Source organism: Cervus elaphus, chromosome 11 (genome assembly GCF_910594005.1).
Source record: "Cervus elaphus chromosome 11, mCerEla1.1, whole genome shotgun sequence".
Lineage (NCBI taxonomy): Eukaryota > Metazoa > Chordata > Mammalia > Artiodactyla > Cervidae > Cervus > Cervus elaphus.
The window spans coordinates 54,293,933-54,317,490 of record NC_057825.1 but is presented as its reverse complement, the minus strand read 5'-3'; the positions used below and the strand labels follow the sequence as shown (position 1 = coordinate 54,317,490).

Below are 23,558 nucleotides of genomic sequence, written 5' to 3'. Positions count from 1 at the left end.
TGACTTATTTTACTTCGTGTAATACCCCCCAGGTCCATGTGTGTTGTCACAAATGGCAAGATTTTCTTTTTTATGGCTGAGTAATATTACATATTGTGTATCTGTGTGTGCAAATTAACATATATACCACGTTTTCTTTATCCACTCTTCTGTCGATGGACACTGAGGCTGTTTCCATATCCTGGTAATTGTAAACAGTACTGCAGTGAATATGGGGCTTCCTTTCAGTTTAGTGTTTTTGTTTCCTTCAGGTAAATACTTGGAAGTGGAATTGCTGGGTCATAGGACAGTTCTGTTTTTAATATTTTGAGGAGCCTCGATTGTGTTTTCCATAGTGTCTGCACCAATATCCTTCCTGCTAAAGGCACCCAAAGGTTCCTTTTCTCCAGATTCTCTTCAACACTTACTTCTTGTCTTTTTGGTGATAGCCACTGTAACAGGGGTGAGGTGAAATCTCACTATGGTTTTGATTTGTGTGTTTCCCAGACAGTTAGTGATGTTGAACTCCTCTTCACGTTACCTGTTGGCCATCTGTATATATTCTTTGGAAAAATGTCTGTTTAAGAGCCAGTATTTTTGAACTTCAGAAGTAAGGCGTTTTGATGCCTAAAAGTGAACCTTACAGCCAAACTGGTCCCATTCCTTTGTTTGGCAAATATGGAAATAAACCCCAAATGTTTCCTCGCCAGTATCAGAATGGGTACTAGAGCTGAGGTCTTCTGACTTTGCAGCATCCATTCTACTACATGCTTGCTGGGTGATACACTGAGCCTCCCTTTTTTTAAGTTCTGATTTTTCTTTTTCTTTGGCAGCCTCACTGGTTTGTTGAGAAGGTTACTACTCTGCTCAGAGGCGTCATCTGCCTTTTCCACGTGTTTGCCAAGTTGTATAGTCCTGTTTTGGGAATTGGGAAGATATTTAGAAGTGTAGTTTGGAAAAGGGGACCCTCAACAGTGGTGTTTCTGATAACTAGTACCTGTTGTCATTGCATCTAAGAACCAAATCTTTATTTCAGAAATACAAAACGGCCTTGATCTCAATGTATCAATGTAGCCATGAGAAGGTGACTTGATCATCTGACCTCAAACTTGTTTTTCCATAAAAACTTCGTTGGGGATATTAAAAGTAATTTCTCCAAATATAGGGGAAGAATATAATTTCCACCAAAGGCAGGCATTTTGTTGCCATAAACCCACATTTTTTAATATTAATAACATTCCTAAAATTTGAATGTCTTATAATTGATGTATTTTACAGTAAATTGGCAGCATTTTCTTCACACTAGTTCTTAATAGCGCTTCTTAAAATCAGTAGTGTTTTAGATTTGATGAAATATAGTACTTAGAGCCCATTATGCTTCATCTGTAAGTAGATACTAAATGAATATATAATTTCACATCTGAATAGTAGATTGGGGCTTAGAAGTAAGTGGCTGCTGAGCTACTCTGCTATACTTTAAGGCCCTCTAGGTAGGGACCCTCATAGTCTGCACATTATAGATGCATAATACATATGATTAGTAAGTATACATTTGTTAAAATCAGGAATACAAACCTGATTAAATGAGCAACAAGAGCATAGTTTGAGAGAGCAGTTGGAGTGGGAGTATTTCATGAATAGTCTCCGGCTACTGGTTAGGAGCACAGTACTGGTCACACACCAGTGACCAGCGCCATCTGTGGTCTTAGTCCAATGTGGGCAGCTGCTTTTGGCCACACTTGTGTGCACACTGCAGCCATCTTGTGGCTGGGGTGGTGACTCTGAGGGGGAGAGAACTCGCCTGTGGCTGGCTGATACACATTTTTTTCGGATTATTTAGTCTCTTTCGTTCATAGCCTTTATTACAGTTGGCACTGTTGGGGTTTTGTGTTTCTTTGTTTAATGTTTATACCTCAGGAAGCTTCATGTGGGCCTCAGTCTGTCTTGTTACCCCTGAATCTCTAGTGTCTGGGAGAGAGCCTGGCACAATGAATATCTCAAAGCAGTCTGGTCTTTTCATTCTATGTCAGTAATAAATAGCTAGTAGTGAAATCACACTTTATCTACCCTAGTTATTATGCTGCATGCTCTCTATATTATTATCTCATCTATTCGCATGTTGCCTGTGAGGTGCATAATATTATCCCCATTTTTACAGTACGGCTGCATCTTTAAAAATATTTCAGATGCTAAAAATTTACTAGTACATGTCTGCCTACTGAATGTTTTATGTAGACATGGATTAATATATTTACATATAAGCATATAATGGTTATGCATGAGAATGTAAAACCCTTCTGACTTATTTGATTTTAAAATATGAATTGTATGTTCTCTCTTTTTAGAAAATGATTGGCCTTTGTGCTCATGTAGGATGTGAACCCAGTTCAGGGAGGACCAGGCACTTCACAGTTTACAGGTGTCATCTCCCATCAGCATCACAGCCTCGTGAACAGCTGTTGTTCCACTTACAGAAGGGAAGACTGAGGCCAGGGGGGGTCAAAAGACCTGCCTCAGGTCACCGAGTTGGTGAGCGGCAGGCCATAAATTCAAGCCCAGGCCTGTCTGATTCCTGGCTGTGCTTTTCAGCTGCTCTGAGAGGCAGTCCCAAGGTTAGGTTGGCCCATTTCTGAGAACCTGGAGAGAAGGCAACTCCCCCACATTCCCTGGAGATGTCCCAAGGCCTTCACCACTGGGAAATTCTGCCTGGTGGCCGACTTCAGGCCTTCCTGCTGCCCTAATATTTAATTAAAAATACTCACTTCCATAATATTAGTTGAGTCATTATCTTCTCATAGGTTGATTTATGATTTGTTTGTCACCAGTTGTGTTTCTTGTTTATGGCCTTTGTCCATTTTTCTGTTGGGCTTTCATCCCCTCCTTCCTCTTGGTCCCTGGGTTGCTCAGGTTGCTATGATCTTCCTCCTTGCCTGTCACGTGTTACGAAACCACTCTCCTGGTGGGTCATTGCCTTTAACTCTGCCTGTGCTATATTTTGCTTTAGGATTTTTCTTTTCTCCTGTAGTAGAATAGTCAATTTGTATTACATTACTGCTTCCTGGATTTCATTTGTTAAAAACAAAACTGCTTAGCATGGAATTTGTACTAGATTGTAGCAGCATTGAGGACTGCTAGTAGTATTTAGGACTGGATTTTTTATACAAATTATTGGGAAACCAGTGATCTTTGCATGTACAAAATTAGATATAGGACTTTTTCCCCCTCTTTTCCTGGTAATGGATTGACATTTTTCCAGTTCACACAAAAAGAGATGGAACTTTTGATATTTAGTTCTATATGTCTTTCTTTTCATAGATCCCATCTCTTGTCCTGAAATTAAAACATTTTCTGTACATGTGCTTTGTAAGCCCTGTACCATATGCCATGGGAGATGCCAGGTACAAGCCATGGTCCTTATACTCATGGAATTTACAGGTAGAAGTTCTGAAAATATTTAGATGATACTAAAAAAAACTTGTGCATGTGCTCAGTCACTCAGTCGTGTCCGACTCTGCAACCCAAGGATTGTAGACTGCCAGGCTCCTCTGTCCATGGAGTTTTCCAGGCAAGAATACTGGAGTGGGTTGCTATTTCCTACTCCAGGGGCTCTTCCTGACTCAGAATTTGAACCCGCATCTCCTGTTTCTCCTGCATTGGCAGGCAGATTCTTTACCATTGTGCTACTTGGAAAGCCCCAAAAGAAATGTAGCCAGAAATACTTTCTTTACTGCATTATTTCTAAGTAAAATTAACAAAATCTGTGCACCCTTTAGTCTGCAGGTGTGGTGCTTATAATTAGACACCACATGAAAGTATTTTGTTTCCATTCTCTCTAATCTCAGATCCCCTCCAAACACCCGATTGTATTCACAAGTCACAAATGTCATATGAAAATTCAGGTTCCTCACCACATGACATTTTATTTAAACGTGAACTCACATGAGTCAATGCATGTGAAATTCTCAGGAGAATGAGTACATTGACTCGTTGAAAGGTGAGAAATACTTGTCAGACGGTTTGACTAAAGTATGCCCTATGTTCTAGATTTATTTTTAGGAAATAGGGTACTCTTATTATAGAGATCAGGTTTGTATTTAAAACCAAAATATGATTAGGCCTCTTGAAGCAATGGACAGACCATTGAAGACAGCAGAAGTAGAATAAACTTTTTTTAAAAAAAATGTCATTACGTAGGATATTTGATTGATAATTTGGATGGAGAAGTAATCAAGTAGGGAAAGAAAATGACCAGTCTGACAGGTTTAGTGTTTCTAGCAGCTGGTAGCTTGCACTCTCTACCAGTCCAAATTAGAGAACTGTGGAATTGTTGGGAGGAAAGGTGAAGAGGTATAGTAGTGGTGAGAAAAAGGAGAAGCTGCTTTCCTTGGGGAGCCTGCAGCCTGTGATTCTGAGCTTGGACTGTCTATGGTGGGGAAGAATTAGGAAAATGACATTGTTGTTCAGTCCCTAAGTCATGTCTGACTCTTTTGCGATCCCATGGACTGTAGCCTGCCAGGCTCCTCTGTCCATGGGATTTCCCAGGTAAGAATACTGGAGTGGGTTCTCCAGGTTTCCTTCTCCAAGGAAAATTACATATGCGACTTAAAATTTGGTGAGATTTACTAGGAATATAAGTATATTTTGCATTATGTCCATCTGAATGCAGACAAATGGCAAAAGCAGAAGAATTTCCTTGATTCTCTGATGTCACCAGTGGTAAGATTTATCATTGATTTGATTATGATTCTGCCTTAAATAGAGCCACCTATCTTTACCTGTGTCATGGTGGCTTGGGGTGGCAGAAGTCTGGGGTCCTCCTTAAAACTGTGGCAGTTGGGTGAGCACGACTAGTGTAAAGGGCCAGAGAAGGGGCAGATTCATCTTCTGTTTTCTCAACTTAAAAAGGCCTTTTTGATGATTATGGAACACCATGGCTTGTTGGGCAACACAAGGTTTTCCTTTGAGTTTCATAAGTGCTTGATTATTCTCGCTTCCTCTCATTTCAGTATGAGTGATACCTTGTCTGGCATCGTACAGGTTTCTTTTTGGGACAGATTGTGGTCAGAATTTCATTTCCTTATCTTTGAACATGTACTTTGGGGTTGGCTCAAGGGTGACGATAGTCTGTTGGTTCCAGCTTACCTGAAGCCTTGGTATCAGCTCATACAGTGGAAGGGGAGAGTTCATGTACCCACATGTACATGATCTCCCAAGATCCACTTCTCTAGATGGTGTAGAATGGTAGGGTCGTCACATAGGCTGAGCAATACTAAAGGGCTCCGAGGTTATTTGGGAGGTGAGCTGCTGTTCATCACACTTGCAGATGTAGTTTTTATAAGCACCAGAGGTCTGGTGGTGTGAATTCTTGGGCTCCATAAAGCTGATCTTGGAGATTTGGAGTAGAAGAAAATAGGAGAGGGTCATGATCGGAGTTGTACTGATACTGAAGCCGTGCTTTACAAATGTAGGCAGGCCTGTCCTTTCTCAGGGTGACAGGGCCACTCCTGCCCCATGGAAGGAGAAGTGAACTGTCTGCTGTAGGCTTTGTTAAGGTGGAGTGTAAGAGTACTTGTAGAGGACAAAACTGTACCTTCGGAAAGCAAGTGTGGGCTCCAGATATCCTCATCTTATTTGCTCTTGCAATCAGATCTTGTACTTTTCCTCACTGGAAACTCCTGACAGATGGGCTGTGTGTTGAATATTCCAGGAGTGGGAGGGACTGTTGGGCAAGTTCTGCCAGCATAGCAGAGGGGAGGAAAGCTCTAATAGGAGTTTTGTGGTTCTGCGTCTCCAGCTGGGAGAATGGGGAACCGAGGGCAAGCGCTGGTGAGGGTGGGGTCTCAGGCCACAGTTCCTGTTCACTGTCCCGGGTTCAGGTGCTTAGCCATGCTCACTGGGCCGGGACTGACCCTCAGCGCTCCCTCAGGGCCTCTTGTTCAGCTTAGTCTAGTCCAAGAATGCAGCTCATCTGTGTGCATACTGAATACTTCTCTCCGGGTTGGTCAGGGTGAATTCCAGCCCTCTCTCTTCCCTTGAGATTCAGGGGACTCCAGAATTCAAAGTTGTTGGAAGCTGAGGTCAGTGTAGGCTTCCCAGTTGGCTCAGTGGTAAAGAATCTGCCTGCCAATGCAGGAGACACAGGTTTGATCCCTGGGTCAGGAAGATCCTCTGGAGGAGGGCATAGTAACCCACTCCAGTATTCTTGCCTGGGAAATCCCATGGACAGAGGAGCCTGGTGGGCTACATGTGAGGTCAGTGAAGACGAATCAAGGGGTGCTCAAAGGGCCAGAAGCAGATCAGTTGTGGAATCTGAGGTCTGAGGGCTTAGGAGGATATAAGCTGTGATTCAGGACAAAAAGTGTTGAGTCGACTCTGGACAAATTTATGATGAGATAGATGTCCTTTTCTAGACCTGACTTTCATGGGCTGCCTCAGTGGTAGGTGTTAGCAATTGAAAAGGGCCAGGATGGGCCACAGAGACAGCATTTTGGGGCCCTGGTGGGGATTTAGAAGATAGCCCACAATTTTTAATTCATCTGTGCTCTGCTTCCTACTGATTTTTGAAATACAGGGAGCTGGCTCTGGGAGCTACTTAGGTTTCTCAGTTTCACTGAGGTGTAAGTTGGTGAAAATAACTCAGGTGTTTTTTACATGTTTCTCCCTCATCTCCTTTTCCTATTTATTTTATTTTCCCAATTTCTTTTAGATGTGAGATCTTCAGTCTTACATCAGAAGAGACCAAATTTAAGTAATTTTTGGATTATGTTTTAGACACGTTTTATCCTATGAAGGTGAAAGTCAATCAGTCATGTCTGACTCTTTGCGACCCCATGGACTATACAGTCCATGGAATTCTCCAGGCCAGGATACTGGAGTGGGTAGCCTTTCCCTTCGCCAGGGGATCTTCCCAACCTAGGGATCGAACCCAGGTCTCCTGCATTGCAGGCAGTTTCTTTACCAGCTGAGCCACAAGGGAAGCCCTTATTCTATGACTTAACATTTAATGTTAATATTATTACCAGGGAATGAGTTGCAGAGTAGTTCTTAGTAGTTCTGACAAAGCTGGCCTGTTAGTTCATCTTTTGTTGAGAGATGTTGGGCTTAAAAATGGGGGGTCAAATAGGGAAAGCATATGGCTGTTTAGTAAAGAGTATTAGAGTGATACCTCGTTTTTAATTTGAGCTATTTATCTGAGCACTGGATTTCTTTCTGAGGAATAAAAATTATGAACTTAACCTCTCCTTTCTTCATTCAGAAAAAGCTACAAGATTGGGGTTCTCAGTAGAAAGGGGATTCTGAAGAACAGAACAGTATCTCTTTTTTTTGTTTCTTTAATCAATTTTTATCTTTAATATGTCTTATTTAAAAAGTGACATTGAAAGCTGCCACCATTACGTGATAGCTTCCTCTTTATAGGGGATTTTTTTTTTTTTTGCCACTAGGTTAAGTCCGTAGTCCAAAAGTTTGGAAAAAATTGTAATGTGTCATATTTTCTTTACTTTTCAGTGCAACAGAATGGAATTCGGCATTGCTCTTATACAACTTCCAGGAAGCATCTCTATGTTGATAAAAATACGAAGATTATTTGCCAGGGTTTCACTGGTAAGCAGGTATGTGTATTAAGATTTTTGTTTATTTAAATGTATATTAGAGATACAGAAATATTGAAGTATTGTCCGGTTTTTGTTTTTTAATATCACAAAAGTCATAATACATGTTTGTAGCAGAAAGGTGTACACTGCAGCATTGGGGTTGTATCTCAGGAGGGGGTTAGGTGCCACAGTCAGGTAAAAATTGTATTTGTTGCCTCGAAAATCCCCCCCCTAGGAGTATAGTATTTTGTTGGAAACCCACATGTTTTCTTTCAGCAAGTATAACACAACTGATTTTTCTCCAACATTGGAACAGGTCACTGTTCTTTAATTAAGCACTCAGTAAGGTAGATGGACATGAACTTGAGCAAACTCCGGGAGATAGTGGAGGACAGGGAAGCCAGGCGTCCTATAGCCCATGGGGTCACAAAGAGACATGACTTAGTGACTGGACAACAACAACAAGGTAGATGGCTTGTGTTTAGGCCTTGCTGTCTCCCTATCCTCTGCCTACATCATAGAATTTGCGTAAGTTTAAATATATCTGTGATGTGATTCCACATTAAAGTGTGACCTAAGACTCTCCTTTCTCTCCTTCCTACCATTCTACTCCCCTGGAAGTCTTTCTGATAACAAGTTAACATGTATCCTTCTAGGTACTTTTCTTACTCATATAAAACACTTAGATAATAGGCATTCTACAAAGTTTATTTTATAGGATGTGCTCTCTTTCTCTGTGTATATGTGTATATATATATTTAAAACATATTATACAGTATATAATATATATCATACATATAGCTGGTTTTAGAAAAGGCAGAGGAACCAGAGATCAAATTGCCAACATCTGCTGGATCATCAAAAAAACAGGAGAGTTCCAGAAAAACATCTATTTCTGCTTTATTGACTATGCCAAAGCCTTTGACTGTGTGGATCACAATAAACTGTGGAAAATTCTGAAAGAGATGGGAATACCAGACCACCTGACCTGCCTCTTGAGAAACCTGTATGCAGGTCAGGAAGCAACAGTTAGAACTGGACGTGGAACAACAGACTGGTTCCCAATAGGAAAAGGAGAATGTCAAGGCTGTATATTGTCACCCTGCTTATTTAACTTATATGCAGAGCACATCATGAGAAGCGCTGGGCTGGAAGAAGCACAAGCTGGAATCAAGATTGCCGGGAGAAATATCAATAACCTCGGATATGCAGATGACACCACCCTTACGGCGAAAGTGAAGAGGAACTAAAGAGCCTCTTGATGAAAGTGAAAGAGGAGAGTGAAAAAGTTGGCTTCAAGCTCAATATTCAGAAAACTAAGATCATGGCATCTGGTCCCATCACTTCATGGGAAATAGATGGGGAAACAGTGGAAGCAGTGTCAGACTTTATTTTTTGGGCTCCAAAATCACTGCAGATGGTGATTGCAGCCATGAAGTTAAAAGACGCTTACTCCTTGGAAGGAAAGTTATGATCAACCTAGATAGCATATTAAAAAGCAGAGACATTACTTTGCCAACAAAGGTCCGTCTGGTCAAGGCTATGGTTTTTCTAGTGGTCATGTATGGATGTGAGACTTGGACTGTGAAGAAAGCTGAGTGCCAAAAAATTGATGCTTTTGAACTGTGGTGTTGAAGAAGACTCTTGAGAGTCCCTTGGATTGCAAGGAGATCCAACCAGTCCATCCTAAAGGAGATCAGTCCTGTGTGTTCATTGGAAGGACTGATGCTGAAGCTGAAACTCCAATACTTTGGCCACCTCATGCAAAGAGTTGACTCATTGGAAAAGACCCTGATGCTAGGAGGGATTGGGGGCAGGAGGAGAAGGGGACGACAGAGAATGAGATGGCTGGATGGCATCACCGACTCAATGGACATGAGTTTGAGTAAACTCTGGGAGTTGGTGATGGACAGGGAGGCATGGCGTGCTGCGATTCATGGGGTCGCAAAGAGTTGGACACGACTGAGCGACTGAACTGAACTGAACTGAACTGAATACATATATATCTGTTAAATAAATTCCTGAAAGTAAAATTGGGTGTCAAAGGTTTTGTGTATTTAAAATTTTAGCAGCTGCTACCAAGTTGCACTTTAAAACATTTGTACACATTTATAGTTTACTGTAGTAGATACGCAGATTTTTTTTAAATACCAAGGAATGCTACCAAATCTATTAGAAAATAATCCCTAACCTTAACTCAAAGTGTCCCTTCCTCAGTTATTAAGGGAGACATGGCAGAATAGAAGTGATGAATGATTTTTGTGTAATTTAAAGTTAATGATTTTTCTGTGATTAAAAGAACTATAATATTCATTCTGTGATATTTTGGTGATCTAGCATTGGCAGGTTTATTCTGTAAAGACCAATTTGTAAACATTTTAGGCTTAGTAGGCCATGCAGTCTCTGTTACAACTGCTCCATAGCATTGGAACAGCAAAAGCAGCCACAGATAATACGTCAGTGAGTGGACATGGTTGTATGCCAGTGAAACTTAATTCTTGAAACCAGCGGCTGGCCAGATCCCTCAGGCCATACTTTACCAACTCCTGATCTAGAGGAGGATACCCAAATATCCAAACTTCTATAACTTTTTTTTTTAAGTACTTAGGAATTGCTTTAACCTTATTTCTTTTTTTTGAAAAATAAATTTTGATTTGAAGTTGTTTCATGTGAAATGTTGTTCTGCTTTTTGACTTTTCTGAAATAATTGGGCACAGAAATGTGAATTGCAGTGGACTGTTCTTCTTTTTCTCCCATTCTTCTACTATTTTTAAAAAATAGCCACTGCCAACGAAAAAAGAAACAACCAAAACCTTGAAATTTTGTTCATAGATAAAATTGGTTTACTTATTCTGAGAGCCATATATTTTATGAATACCACTTCCACATACATACCCTTTATAGAAAGTTGAGGCTTCATGCTCATGAAATACAGTTTACCATTCTTCTGCCAATTAAAATCATATTCAGTTCCTTTTGGGATATATATTGATTTTATTAGCATATAATTAAATATTTGATTAACCCAAATTCCACACATAAATTTATTATATAGAATGTTGTTTTTCTATTTGCTAAGCTTTATACGACCCTATGACATTTTCCCTGGAGGAGGGCATGGCAGCCATCTCCAGTATTCTTGCCTGGAGAATCCCCATGGACGGAGGAGCCTAGTGGGCTGCAGTCCATGGTGTTGCAAGTTGCAAAGAGTCGAACACAGCTGAGCAACTAAACAGAGCACATGACATTTTAACATCTCCCTTTTTTAAAGAACCATTGTCTGTGCTGTAAGCACTATTTGTAACTGTCTCTGCTTCTTAAATTAGATGATGATTTGCCTAAATATTGAAATCCAAGGTTGGTTTCAGTGTCTTAGTTACTGGCAAATACATTCTCATTCACTGTTTTTTAAAGTCATTGGGAACCATAATTGTCTATTTGTTGGTTAAGTTTCTGCTTCTAGAGAAGGATGAAGTCTGAAATTTAGAGTTTATCTCTATAGAAAATGTAAATTTTGTCTCATTAGTTCTTTTTTTTTCACTGTGCACATTGTTGCACATATGAATGAGGAATATTTGTATTTCAGAGCAGATTCCAACAATGCCGTTTTCCCAAGGCATTGTTATGAGCCAGTAAAACTATTCTTATTTTAACTGTACACTGGATGGTAATAATGAGAAAACTAACAGAAACAAGGACATTAATAGGAAATGTCATCACTGTTCAGCACTACATTAGGACTAAAAAATGTGAGCATTTAAATTTATTTAGCAGTGTAGTAGTCTAGCGCAGTGCTTCTTTAACTGTCTGGAGTGAAGGACCAGTTTGGGTGTGTGTTTTTATTTCCACTCTATTGCAGAGCAGTACTTTTTACAAAATACAGTAAGTCATAGCAATATCATATTGCTATAAAATTTGCAGACATTTTCACTTATTTTTTTTATTAGACTTTTCTTGTTTTTTGTTCTTTCTTTTTTTTTGTCATTTTCCCCCCCTCTTTTTGCATTTACCTCACTGCACACCCATAAGAGTCTACAGATAACACTTTGAATGGTACTGCTTTAATGAGAGCACTGGCCTGTGGTCCTTTACAAAACTCCATCATTGACTTTTAGATAAGTCAGTTAATGTGCTTGGGATTAGGTTTCCTGTTTTGAAGAATGAAGACTTTGAAATCAGGAAATTTCTGAAGTCCCTCTTAAAGCCCCAATTTTTATGCCTTTAACAGAACTTTAGTAGTCGAGTCAGCATTTTTTGGTCCTTGCAGAATGACCGCGTAGATCCACTTGGTTTTCAACAACTACTTATTGAGTGCCTACTGTATGTAACTGCTTTGGGTGCCATCTCTCAGTGAACAAAGTAGATAGAAATCATTGCTTTAATGGAGTGGTGAGTAGAAGAGGGATGTGAGGACATCAGGGGTTGAGGAACAGTGAGAAGGAGGTGTTCTTTTCAGATCAACACCAGGGAGTTTCTGATCACCAGCTAAATTTGAAAGCAGAGTGAAAAGAGACTTCCTGTTAAAAAAACAAAAAACACAAAACAGTGATTTTGGCTCTGTAGAGACCTGTTTTACTTCAGGGTTGAAAGCTGTGTTCAGAAAGTTGATGAGGATGCTTGGAAATATGACTGTTCCTACCAGGTGGCTCAGTGGTAAAGAATCCTCCCAACGCAGGGGACGTGGGTTTGACTCCTGGATTGGGAAGATCCCTGGAGAAGGGCATGATACCCCACTCCAGTGTTCTTGCCTGGGAGATTCCATGGACAGAGGAGCCTGGTGTGTTGCAGTCCCTGGGGTTGCAAAAGTTGGACACGGCTTAGTGACTGAACAACAACAACAACAAACAACAGATACTTAACATATTTGTTTTTCTTTTCCAAGTTGCTGAAGATTGCCTTTAGGCTTCCCAGCCAGCCTTTTCTCACTGCTCTTGTGCTTTTCCCTCTCAGGGCACCTTTCATAGCCAGCAGGCACTGGAATATGGCACCAAACTAGTTGGAGGAACCACTCCAGGGAAAGGAGGCAAGACGCACCTGGGCTTACCAGTCTTTAACACTGTGAAGGAGGTAATTAATGGTACCTGAGTTTGGCAAGAAGAAAAAACCAAGGGAAGAGTTAGCGCACTTTGGCTCAAGATTTTAACTGTGCCCCTTTTGGAAGTGTCACTTGCCTTCTAAAATTCCAGTAATCTAGAGAAATTTGAAACGTGGTAAAAACGATCGGGTTCACTTTAGTCACGTAGGCTCAGGATGTACTCTCCGCAGCCTGGGTCATTTTTGCTTATAGGCGTACATCAGTTCTTCAGGGAAGAAGTGCCGTGGCTTGGCTTCTATTTGGCTTATTTTTCTTTCCTTACCATTTCTTCTTCCGGGCGGTTAGAAGTGCACCTGTCAGCGTCCACGCTTGACCCTAACACACAGTGTTAGTGGGAGCTCTGCCAGGCACTGTGCCAGGCGCTTCATCTTCATGGCCTCATTCAAGCCTCACCACAAGCCCCCAGGTAGGGGCTGTTAGCATCCCTATTTTAAAGACAAGGATACGACAGGTACAGAGGGTGAGGGTGTACATAGCCTCACAGCTGATCAGTGGCAGACTTAGCCTGGCTCAGAGTAAGTAAGTAGTGGGTGGTGTTCCTGTGTGGAATAGAGTCCAACGGGCAACTCACAGAGTCCTGGTCTCTTCCTCAGCTTGCTGATTTCTCAATACTTTCAGAATGACTTTAAGCTAAACTTTCTTTGTTACAAGGCTAATACGTGCTTATGGTACAAAGTCAGATGATACGAAGGTATGTAAAGTTAAGTTTTATATGGTGTTTTCCACGTCTTGGATTTTGCCTTCATAGAGAGCTTATTTCAGCTCAGTGTATACTCTTCATTCTCTTTCTACACTTACGTGAATATGTACAAAAATAATAGTATTATGAAAGAAGTCGTAGTACATGTTCTTGGCTATTTAATTTTTAAAAAATCAAAGAAATAAACTTAGTACTTGGGATTGATGTATTGAGGTTAAAAAATAAAAATGTAGCACTCCCCCTCTTCTTAAATATACTTTTAAGGCATGTTTTAAAGAATTTCATTTTTTTTTTAAGTACAAATTTATAGATTTACTCTGTTTTTGGAATACTAACTTCAAATTGAGGTAATTTGAATTCTTAATGTAATTAAGATAAAGGGTAAAACAAATTTTCAAATTTGGAATTTTCATTTTACTTTAAACTTGAAAATAGGGTATACTGTATATATGTGTATGTGTGTTTTGAGTGTATCATACTTTAGAGAGTAAAAAATTCATAAATTCTGTGGAATAATCATTTAAAGTTTTGCTTTGCATTTTTTAAAACTTCCTAGTTAAATTTGAATTTTGCCATGAGCCTTTTTTTTGCTTTCCTTTTAAAAGAAAGTTTTTGTTCCTAGCAGTTCATTTATTATTCATTTTGATACAAATAGATACGGCTTTTGGAAGATGCTGTTTATTTCTCCCCTGTTTTGCTCTTACAAAGAGATTTCTGAGTGAGTGGAATGGTTTCCTTTCATGTAGTATTACTTGCCGACACAGACCCTGTGGTCATAGTCCAGCTTCTGAAAAGACTTCTGAAAGTCTTTGTATCCTTAAGAGGTAGGAACCCATGGGATATATTTTCCATAAAATACCTGCACCATCTATGATCTCATTTCTGTTTGTTCCAACCTAGTTTGGTGCCCACTTCCCTATTATCACTTAGAACATCATTTTTAAAAACATTGATTTCAATTATTTTTAACCCTTGGCAAGTCAACATTCTTTGACTTGTTCATCTGTGACTGTCAAGATACCTCTCTTTATTAGGGATGCAGTAGAGAAAACTCCTCGACCTTTGGGAACGTGGGCAGTCAGTTTGGAATGATTCTCAAAGACATCGTCTTTTACTTCTGCCCCTTCCAGCTATACCTGCATGTTCTGTAGCTTGGTATTTGTATCCACTTAAAATCTCATGGCTCAGCCTTCTAAAATGTTTTGGTTTATATCTTAATTAAGCTTCATTTTGACATTTATAGGGAGGTAGCCTGCTGTAGCTGAAAAGAACTGACGCTGTGGAATCAGATATCCTTAGGTTTGAATCTTGGCTCTGCCACTTCCCAGCTCTGTGACCTCATGCGAGTTATTTAGTATTTCTTGGCCTCTACATCTTGATTTGTAGATAGGGTAGTAAGCAGGCAGGGTTGCATAGTCTTTCTCAGGGCCTCTCACAGAATAGGTGCTGCCTCTCTTGGAGAGTCAGAGACACTGACTATCTCTGTCTTCAAGGAGCTTCCGTTATAGGAAAAGGGTCATGGCCACATGTGGAAGTAGGTGGAAGGCTACATCTGTATTGATACATGTACAAAATGTATAGAAGATCACAGAGAGAACAGTGGCCACAGTGGTGGTCTTTAAGTGCCTTGCATTGTGAGGGGTGATGTAGCGTAGACTCTTAACCTTATATGACCGATGCTTGTTCTGTGGTGTACGCATGTGTATTTTATCTTATTTCTAGTCAGCATGTATTAGAGTAAAAATTGGCAGCTAGGAATAAAACTACTTCATTTTGCTTCCTCTTGATAATATTTATTCTTTGATCTATTTTTATTTTTTTAATTAAAAAATTTTTGTCTATTTTGGCTGCATTGGGCCTTAGTTGCAGCCTGCAGACTCCGTGGTTTTGGTGTGTGGGCTCAGAGGCTGCAGCACATGGGCTTAGTTCTAGCCCCGTGGCATGTGGGATCTTAGTTCTCTGACCAGAGATTGGACCTGAGTCCCCTGCACTGGAAGGCAGATTCTTAACTACTGGGCCAGCATAGAAGTTCCATGGTTTGATAATATTTTTAAAAACATGTTTGAGAGCTGAGTTCTGAAGTTTGGGGCTCACTAGTCCTTTTCTCCTGAGGAGATGCAGGGCCTTTTGTACTGAATGGGTGATAAGTGCCTTGCTGAAGAACAGAAATAAACGTGGCCGAGGAATGAGGGGACCTAAACGCCAGTCAGTGCTTTCGTGTGTGCTGATTTGCTGTCACATCGCCTGAAGGACGGGGAGGTCACAGAACCTTCCAGTTTCGAGGGGTGTCCCAGTGGGGCAGAGAGGAGGCCACACTTAACTCTGCTGTTTTCTGACAGCAGAGTGAGCTAGTTAATGGGAAGAATGAAGCCATCCCAGTGTCTCCTGGTGATGTCCTTTCCTGATCCCATGATATCATTAAAGCCATGGTATTGAGTTTGTTTTACAAAGTGTCTGACTGAACCTATAGTAAAGTGCTTTGTATTAATGTTTCAGGCCAAAGAACAGACTGGGGCGACAGCGTCTGTCATTTATGTCCCGCCTCCCTTTGCTGCTGCTGCTATTGATGAAGCTATCGAGGCGGAGGTGCCCCTGGTCGTGTGCATCACCGAAGGTATCCCGCAGCAGGACATGGTGCGGGTCAAGCACAAGCTGCTGCGCCAGGGAAAGACCAGGCTGGTCGGGCCGAACTGCCCCGGGGTCATCAATGTGAGTGCGCGAAACGAAATGAGCCCAGGTTCAGCCTCCACAGGCTGGCTAACTTTGAGTCAGTCCAAGTATATTTGTGTGTATGATCTTGGAGTTAAAGTTTTTTTTTCACTTTTCTGATACTGTGAATTACTTTCCTTTAGCCTGGAGAATGCAAAATTGGCATCATGCCTGGCCATATTCACAAGAAAGGAAGAGTCGGTGAGTATGTATTTCTTACAGATTATAAAACAAAATTTCTTGCCCCTATTCTCAAAATTCACAAAGAGATTTGATGGTACAAATCAAATTCATTTTAATTCTTTCAACTTTAAGAGAGTTTACCTTGAAAGTTCTATAGTGAATTGATTCTGTGTCCTGAATTAATGTTTGAGGAACACTGATTCTACAGAATCAAGATATTTTTGAGTTTTTTTAAGATTCTTTTCCTGCTCAAGCACACTATGGATTTTTCCATGTATTTGCATGTATCCATAATTTTATCACTTAGTAATATTTTATTGAGTGATTATATCACAGTTTGTTTGCCCATTCTCCCATTGATGAACATTTCTGTTACTTCCATGTTTGAGTCATTACGAATAAGGTTAAAGTAAGCTTTTGTGTACAGGCCTTTTTGTGGGTACGTTTTCCTTTCTTGTGGGTAAAATGCTTGAAGTAGAATTGCTAAGTCATAGGGTCAAAGTGTGTTCAACTTTTTAAGAAGTTACCAAATAGATCTGCAAAGACACTGTGTTCTAAACTCGCACCATCAATGTCTGAATGTTCCAGGCATTCTGTACTTAGGCTTTATGGGCCTGTACTGAGTTGCCTTTCTGATCACAACCCTGCTTTTTGAGGGGCCCATAAACCTCAAAAACAACTAAGAGAAGTTTAGGAAAGTTCTTTAGACCTTGGTTCTTGAGATGGCCATAACACATTGATGAAGAAGTCCTCTGGGAGACTGCCTTTAATTTAAAGGACTTTAAAAAAAATTCACCTGAAAGGAATACATGACACTACAAGATTTTCAAGGAGGTGGTGGAGAAAAGATGACCTTTTTTGTACTAATTATTCCTATTTTGATACCAGTACTAATATTCTCAGAAGCCTCATTAACTTCCAGTCCTTAAATTAAGTGTTTAGGGAAAGGAAGGAATTTTCAGTCTCTTGGGTATTTCTGAAGGGGACATCATGTAATATAATAGCAGTGCAACAGTATAGTGGCTTTCTAGTTTGTGTTAATGATAACTAAAATTGTATAACAGCTAATTGAGTGTAATTGAAGAAAGTGATTAGATTCCAAATTGATATTTAATGATGCAGTATTTTTGCATTTATGTTAGACTTTTTACTCTCAACCTCATGTTACACACTTGACTCCTACATCTTTTTAAAATTTTTATTTTAATTAAACTTTTCATATTTAGATAATTATAAATTCACATGTAATCATAATACGGACAGATCTCTGTGTACCCTTTATTCACTGTCCCCCAGTGATAACATCTTGTAAAACTATAATGCCATGTCACAGCTAGTATATTGACATTATGACAGACATAAAGAATTTTTCCATCACTACAGGAATCCCTCATCTTAACATTTTATAGCTATATCCACTTCCTTCCTGCTGCTACTCCCTTCTTAATCCTTGGAATCTAATAATCCTCTTATTTTTTTTCCTAAATTTTTTAAATTTCAGGAATGCTATATAAATGAGAGCATATAGTATGTAGCCTTTGGAGATTGGCTATTTATACTCGGTATAATTCTCTGGAGATTCATTCAGATTATTGTATCAGTAGTTCATTCCTTTTTATGACTGAGTAGTATTCTAGGGTACAAATGTTTGTTGAACCAATCACATGTTGAAAGATACTGGAATTATTTCCAGTTTGGGGCTATTAAAAGTAAGTCTGTTGTATACATCTGTGTACTAGTTTTTGTATAACACAAAAAATCTTCATTTCTTTGGGATGAATGCTCAGGAGTGCAGTTGCTGGGTTGGATAATAGTTGTGTGTTATTTAAGAAACTGCCAAATTATTACCCATCGTGGCTATACTGTTTTACCTTTCCATCACCAGTGTACCTGTGATCCAGTTTTTCTGCATCCGTGCCAGCATTTGTAGTCACTGTTTTTATATTAGCCATTCTGATAAGTGTTCAGTGATAACCTCATGGTGGTTTTAATGTACATTCCCCTAATGGCTAATGATCTTGAACATCTTTTCGGGTACTTGTTTGTCATCTGTATATCTTCTTCTGTGGTGGCAGACGGTAAAGTGTCTGCCTACAATGCAGGAGACCCAGGTTCAATCCCTGGGTAGGGAAGATCTCCTGGAGAAGGAAATGGCAACCCACTCCAGTATTCTTGCCTGGAAAATCCTATGGATGGAGGAACCTGGTAGGCTACAGTCCGTGGGGTCATAAAGAGTCGGGCAAGACTGAGCGACTTCACTGTATCTTCTTCAGTGAAATGTTTCTTTGTGTTTTTTTGTCCCTCGTCTAATTGATTACTGTTGAGTTTTGAGAGTTCTTTCTGTATTCTAGATACTAGTACTTTTTTGGATATGTGGCTTGCCAGTATTTTCTCCCAATCTGTAGCTTGTGTTTTCATGCTTTTAACAGGATCTTTCAGAGAGCAAAAGTTTTTTCATTTTGATGAAATCTTACTTATTGATTTTTTTCTTTTGTGAAATATGCTTTTGACTTCAAGTCTAATAACTCTTTGCTTTGCCTTAAGTACCTATTTTTTCCTGAAAGTTTTGTAGTTTTATGTATTTTTATTTGCTTGCCTGTGCTGCACGGCAGCTTGTGGGATTTTATTAATAGTTCCCTGACTAGGGATTGAACCCAGGCCCTCAGCATTGAGACTGCAGAGTCCTAACCACTGGACTGCCAGTGAATTCCTGAAAGTTCTGTAGTTTTACACTTAAATCCCATAGTCCAATTCAAGTAATTTTTCTAGGCGTGAGATTTAGATCAGAATTCTTTTTGTCTATTTGTGTTTAGTTGCTTCAGCACCATTTATTAAAAAGATCATCTTTCATTGAATTGCTTTTGTATTTTTGTCAGTAAGCTTCTTATTTGTGTTGATCTAATTCTGGGTTTCATCAATACTGCACAAATTTAATGCTATGTTGAAATAATAACTCTTAAAATTGGATAGATTGCTTCTTTGTACTTTTTAAAAAATTATTTTAACTTTTCTAGTTTACTTTTTCATATAATTTCAAGGTAATCTTGTCTCTATCTACAGAAATTATTGCTGGGATTTTTATGTAAATTGTGTTAAATCTATATGTCAGTCTCAGGTGAATAGACATGTTTATTCTGTTTAATATTCCAGTCCATGAATGCAGTATATCTTCATTTACTTAGATTGCCTTTGATTTCCTTCATGAGCATTGTATAATTTTTAACATGAAAGTCCACTGTGTGTTTTGTTAGATTTACACTAAGTATTTCTTTTTATTAAAAAAAAAATTTTAAATTTTATTGTATTTTAATTCTGGTGTCCATGTGCCTGTGGCTAATGTACAGAAATACAACTAATTTTTGTTTATCTTATATCTTGCCGTATTGCTGTAGACCTTAGGGGTTTCTTGGTAGACTCCTTAGCATTTTCTATGTTAGACAACCCATGTTATCTACAAATAGGGATAGTTTTATTTCTTCCTTTTAGGACACTCCAGAGAAAGTCTTTTCAACTATCCATGTTTTGCTTGTTACTGTGTTCTTCGTTCTTGAGGCTCCAGGGTTCCTTCTTTTATCACTTCTCTTCTTTCCAGAGACCTTATTAATATATTAGCCATTCTTTTATGATGGAACTGTTGGCAACAAATTCTTTACTTTCCCCTTTTGAAAATGTTTTTATTCCCCCTTCATTCATAAAGACTAACATCACTGGGTACAGGATTTAGGGTTGACAGTTCTTTTAGTAGTTAAAAAATGTTGACCCATTTCTTGATCCCATGGGTTCTGATGAGAAAACTGATATCATTTGAGTGGTTTTTTCATGTATAGGAAGGTGTTATTTTTCTCTTGCTGCTTTCAAGATTTTTTTTTTTTTTTTTGCGGGGGGAGTCCTATTTTGATTTTCTGAAGTATATTAGAGGTTTTGGTGTGAATTTCATTGGATTTATCCTGTTTTTAGTTTGCTCACCTTCTCACATGTAGATTTAAGTTTCATAAAATTTTGAATTTGGTAAAACATTATTTCTTCAAGCACTGTTTCAGCCCCATGTTCTTTTTTCTCTCCTTCCAGGACTGTCATACAGGAATATTCAATCTTTTATTATAGTTCCATAGGTCCCTGAGGTTCTGCTCATTGTTTTTTCCTAGTCTGTTCTTTCTGCCATTCAGGTGGGATAATTTCCATTGTTTTATCTTTCATTTCACTGATTTTTTTCCTCTCTGCTCTCCATTATTCTATTTAACTCATCCACTGAGCTTTTAGCTTTGGTTATAGTATTTTTCAGTTCTAAAATTTCCATTTGGTCCCTATATGTCTTCTTTTTCTTTCTTTTTTTTTTTTTGAACTGAGACTTCCTTCATATTTCTTTGATAAAGCTTGTTTTTTTATTTATTTCAAGGATGTTCATAATTATTGAAAGTGTTTTTATCATGACTTCTTCAAATTTCTTGTCAGATAATTCTAACATCCCTTCATCTTGGGATTAGCATCTATTGATTGTTTTGTTGTTGTTGTTGTTTTAATTCAGTTTGAGATCTTCCTGATTTTTGGTAGGTCAGATGATCTTTGGTTGAAACCTGAAAGTGTGGGCTACTATATAATGAGGTCTGGGTTTTATGTGAACCTTCTGTTTTAGCTGACTTAATTCACACTGCTTCAGCAGGGAATGTGGGGGAGGTACCTTGTTCCTGCCAGGTGGAGGCAGAAGTCCAAGTTCTCTTCTTGCTTCTATTGCCAGAGTGGGTGGGCTCCTGCTCACTGGGGAGAACAGTTCCAGCTCCTTACTTGGTCTCCCCTGACACTAGTGAGGATGGAGTTGTTATTGCTGGGCAGTAGTAAAAGCCGTGATTCTCCACTAGGCCTTTTCTGATCCCAGGAAAAGGAAAGAGGCCTCAGTGCTGCCAGATGAGGATGACATCCAGGCTTTTCACCTGGTTTTCACCTGACCCTGTGGGAGTGGGGCGGGACTCAGTACCAGCTTGTGTAGATGAAGAGCCTGGTTGTGTACATGCTGGTGGGCGTGCTGCCAGGGTGCCTTATTACAGCCTTGTAAATGTAAAGTCTGGGTTTCTTTTTTGGCCTTTGCTTATGGAGAAGGAAATGGCAACCCACTCCAGTACCCTTGCCTGGAAAATCCCATGAATGGAGGGGCCTGGTAGGCCCCTGGTAGGTCCATGGGGTCGCAAAAAGTCGGACACAACTGAGCAACTTCACTATGTGAGTACAGGTGGAGCCAGTTTTTCTGTAGTGCATAGTTGGTATGGAGTGGTTATTGTCTGAAAGTTTTCTGTTTTGCTAGGCTGTCCTTCTCTTGGTTCTTTCGCTAAAGAGAGCTGCTGTTTGGGTAGGGAGTTCTGTGCCTTTGTGTGTTTCTAGGATGCGAGCTTCTTTATCTTTGTATCTGGGACACGTGAGGCAAAAGGCAACTTGGAAACACTTCATTGTTTTACTGGAGTCTCAAGGTCTCTAGGACTCTACCTTCTATCTAACTTTCAGCGATTTCTTGTATTTGTTTTATATGTAGTGTTCAGGATTTTTATTTGTATTTAGCAGCAAGAATACAGGAAAATACCTCTGCTCTTTGGAAGCAGAAGTATCCCTATGGTAGATATTTTTAAGTGATAGTCTCTCTTACTATATATATACTTCAAGGATGGCAGGAGTAATCTACCCTAAAAACATTGCTTTCATTACCTTAAATGTGTGTACTTTGCATTTATATAAATTATATATCACTTTCATTTTAGATGAAATTCCCTTAAAAGAATGATAAAATCCTAGTACTGCTATTCACTGATTATTATACTGATCATCAAAAAAGAAAGGCTGGAATAAATAAAATAGTTGTGCTTCCCAGTAATCTAGGGTGTTTGTTACATGAACAGGAACATAATTCTGTCTTAAGAATCAAGTAGGAATGTAAAGGAGACTAGGTAATTACATACAAAGAAATACAACTAAGTTACTTATTGTCTTTGATTTGAAAGCTAAATGCACCAAATATACATAGGTGTTACCTACCTATCTACCCTTCTCATTTATGAAAGGTCTTATAAAGGAAGGACTATGTTGAGGAGAGAGGTTATAGACAGGAAGCTCCTGAGAGTGGGGAAAAACTGATGAGTGAGACACATGGGGTATGGTGTTATTGGTTGTCATTTGTCGTGGGATAGGGTCCAACCAGTGATTGGTCTTATAACTATCACCAGTTAGATTTTGTTTAAGAGGGTAATTGTACTCCATCAGTTTTCAGTTTTTACCTATTCGGTACATATTTACTGAATTCCTTTTGTGCCTGAACTGTACTCTATATGGGGAACGCAGGGGTGGGGAAAACAGTCTCGTTTACTAACCCCTGGAAGTTATAAGTCCAACAGAAAAGACAATCACTGCAGAATCTCCAACAGCATTGGTGGTCTCTACTGATCAATGTAGGAAAGCAGGGTTCTGACTTGAGGAATCTGTGTGGTCAGGAGACAGGAAGCCTAACTATGAATGTATTTTCTGAAACTGGGGTTATTAACCAAAGGTTAATACTGGAAATTTATGCCTTCTTTTTTTCCATATGGACCTTTATATAGATTTAGTGTTCCATTTTACACTAGAAGGTCATTTTTTGTGGAAGACTTCAGATATCTCTTAACTGCTTTTGTAGTCATAAAACAACCCTAACTAGCTGGATTGCGTGCGTACAGATGGCATCACTTGAAACTTGAGAAGCCACACAAGGGTCTTTCTTGGAGGCCTGGTGAAGGACAACTGCCAGGAACAAACTAAGAGGGCAGAGGTCCAGGAATGTATTCCACATAGCCAGCCAAAAAAACTTCAGGGTTAAAAATAAAGCGAAACCAGTTACCACTAATCTTAAGAAGATAAACATTGTGAATGATTAAAAAGTTAAAAGAGTGAATCAAACTCTTGTAGATATACAGAAGAAACTTGCAAACTACCCAAAAAGCCTTTCCATTGAATCTCTGAAGAAACAGTTCATTTCTCAGCAGTGTCATGAAAATGTACCACAGTTAATGTTGATGAGGCTACAAAACAAGTGGCTCAGTTGTAATACACTGGTGATGCATCAAAAAAAACCAATAAATTAAATGTTTTATATTAAAAAAAAAAACCCTAATTAATAAAATCCTTTCTTGTTCTAACTTTTAAAACCTCCCTGCTGTAATTTAGGCCTTTTTTCCTTATTCCATGACCTGATGGTCGTGTTTGTTTGGAGGACAAATTGTGGGATGGGTTCTTTATATATGTGTGTTTGTGATTTATTTTACTATATGAGAGTCACATGAGCACT

At 39.2% G+C, this 23,558-nt stretch overlaps 1 protein-coding gene and 1 pseudogene across 1 annotated transcript in view; both read left to right on the top strand.

Moving 5' to 3' along the window:
- Positions 1-23,558, top strand: part of SUCLG1 (succinate-CoA ligase GDP/ADP-forming subunit alpha) — a 38,356-nt gene that overhangs the window by 2,820 nt on the left and 11,978 nt on the right. The window contains exons 2-5 of the mRNA XM_043917759.1: positions 7,486-7,589; positions 12,522-12,638; positions 15,863-16,075; positions 16,219-16,276. Of these exons, the coding sequence (XP_043773694.1) occupies positions 7,486-7,589; positions 12,522-12,638; positions 15,863-16,075; positions 16,219-16,276 (492 nt within the window). The remainder of the gene's footprint in view (positions 1-7,485; positions 7,590-12,521; positions 12,639-15,862; positions 16,076-16,218; positions 16,277-23,558) is intronic.
- LOC122702535 lies at positions 18,264-23,546 on the top strand (annotated as a pseudogene).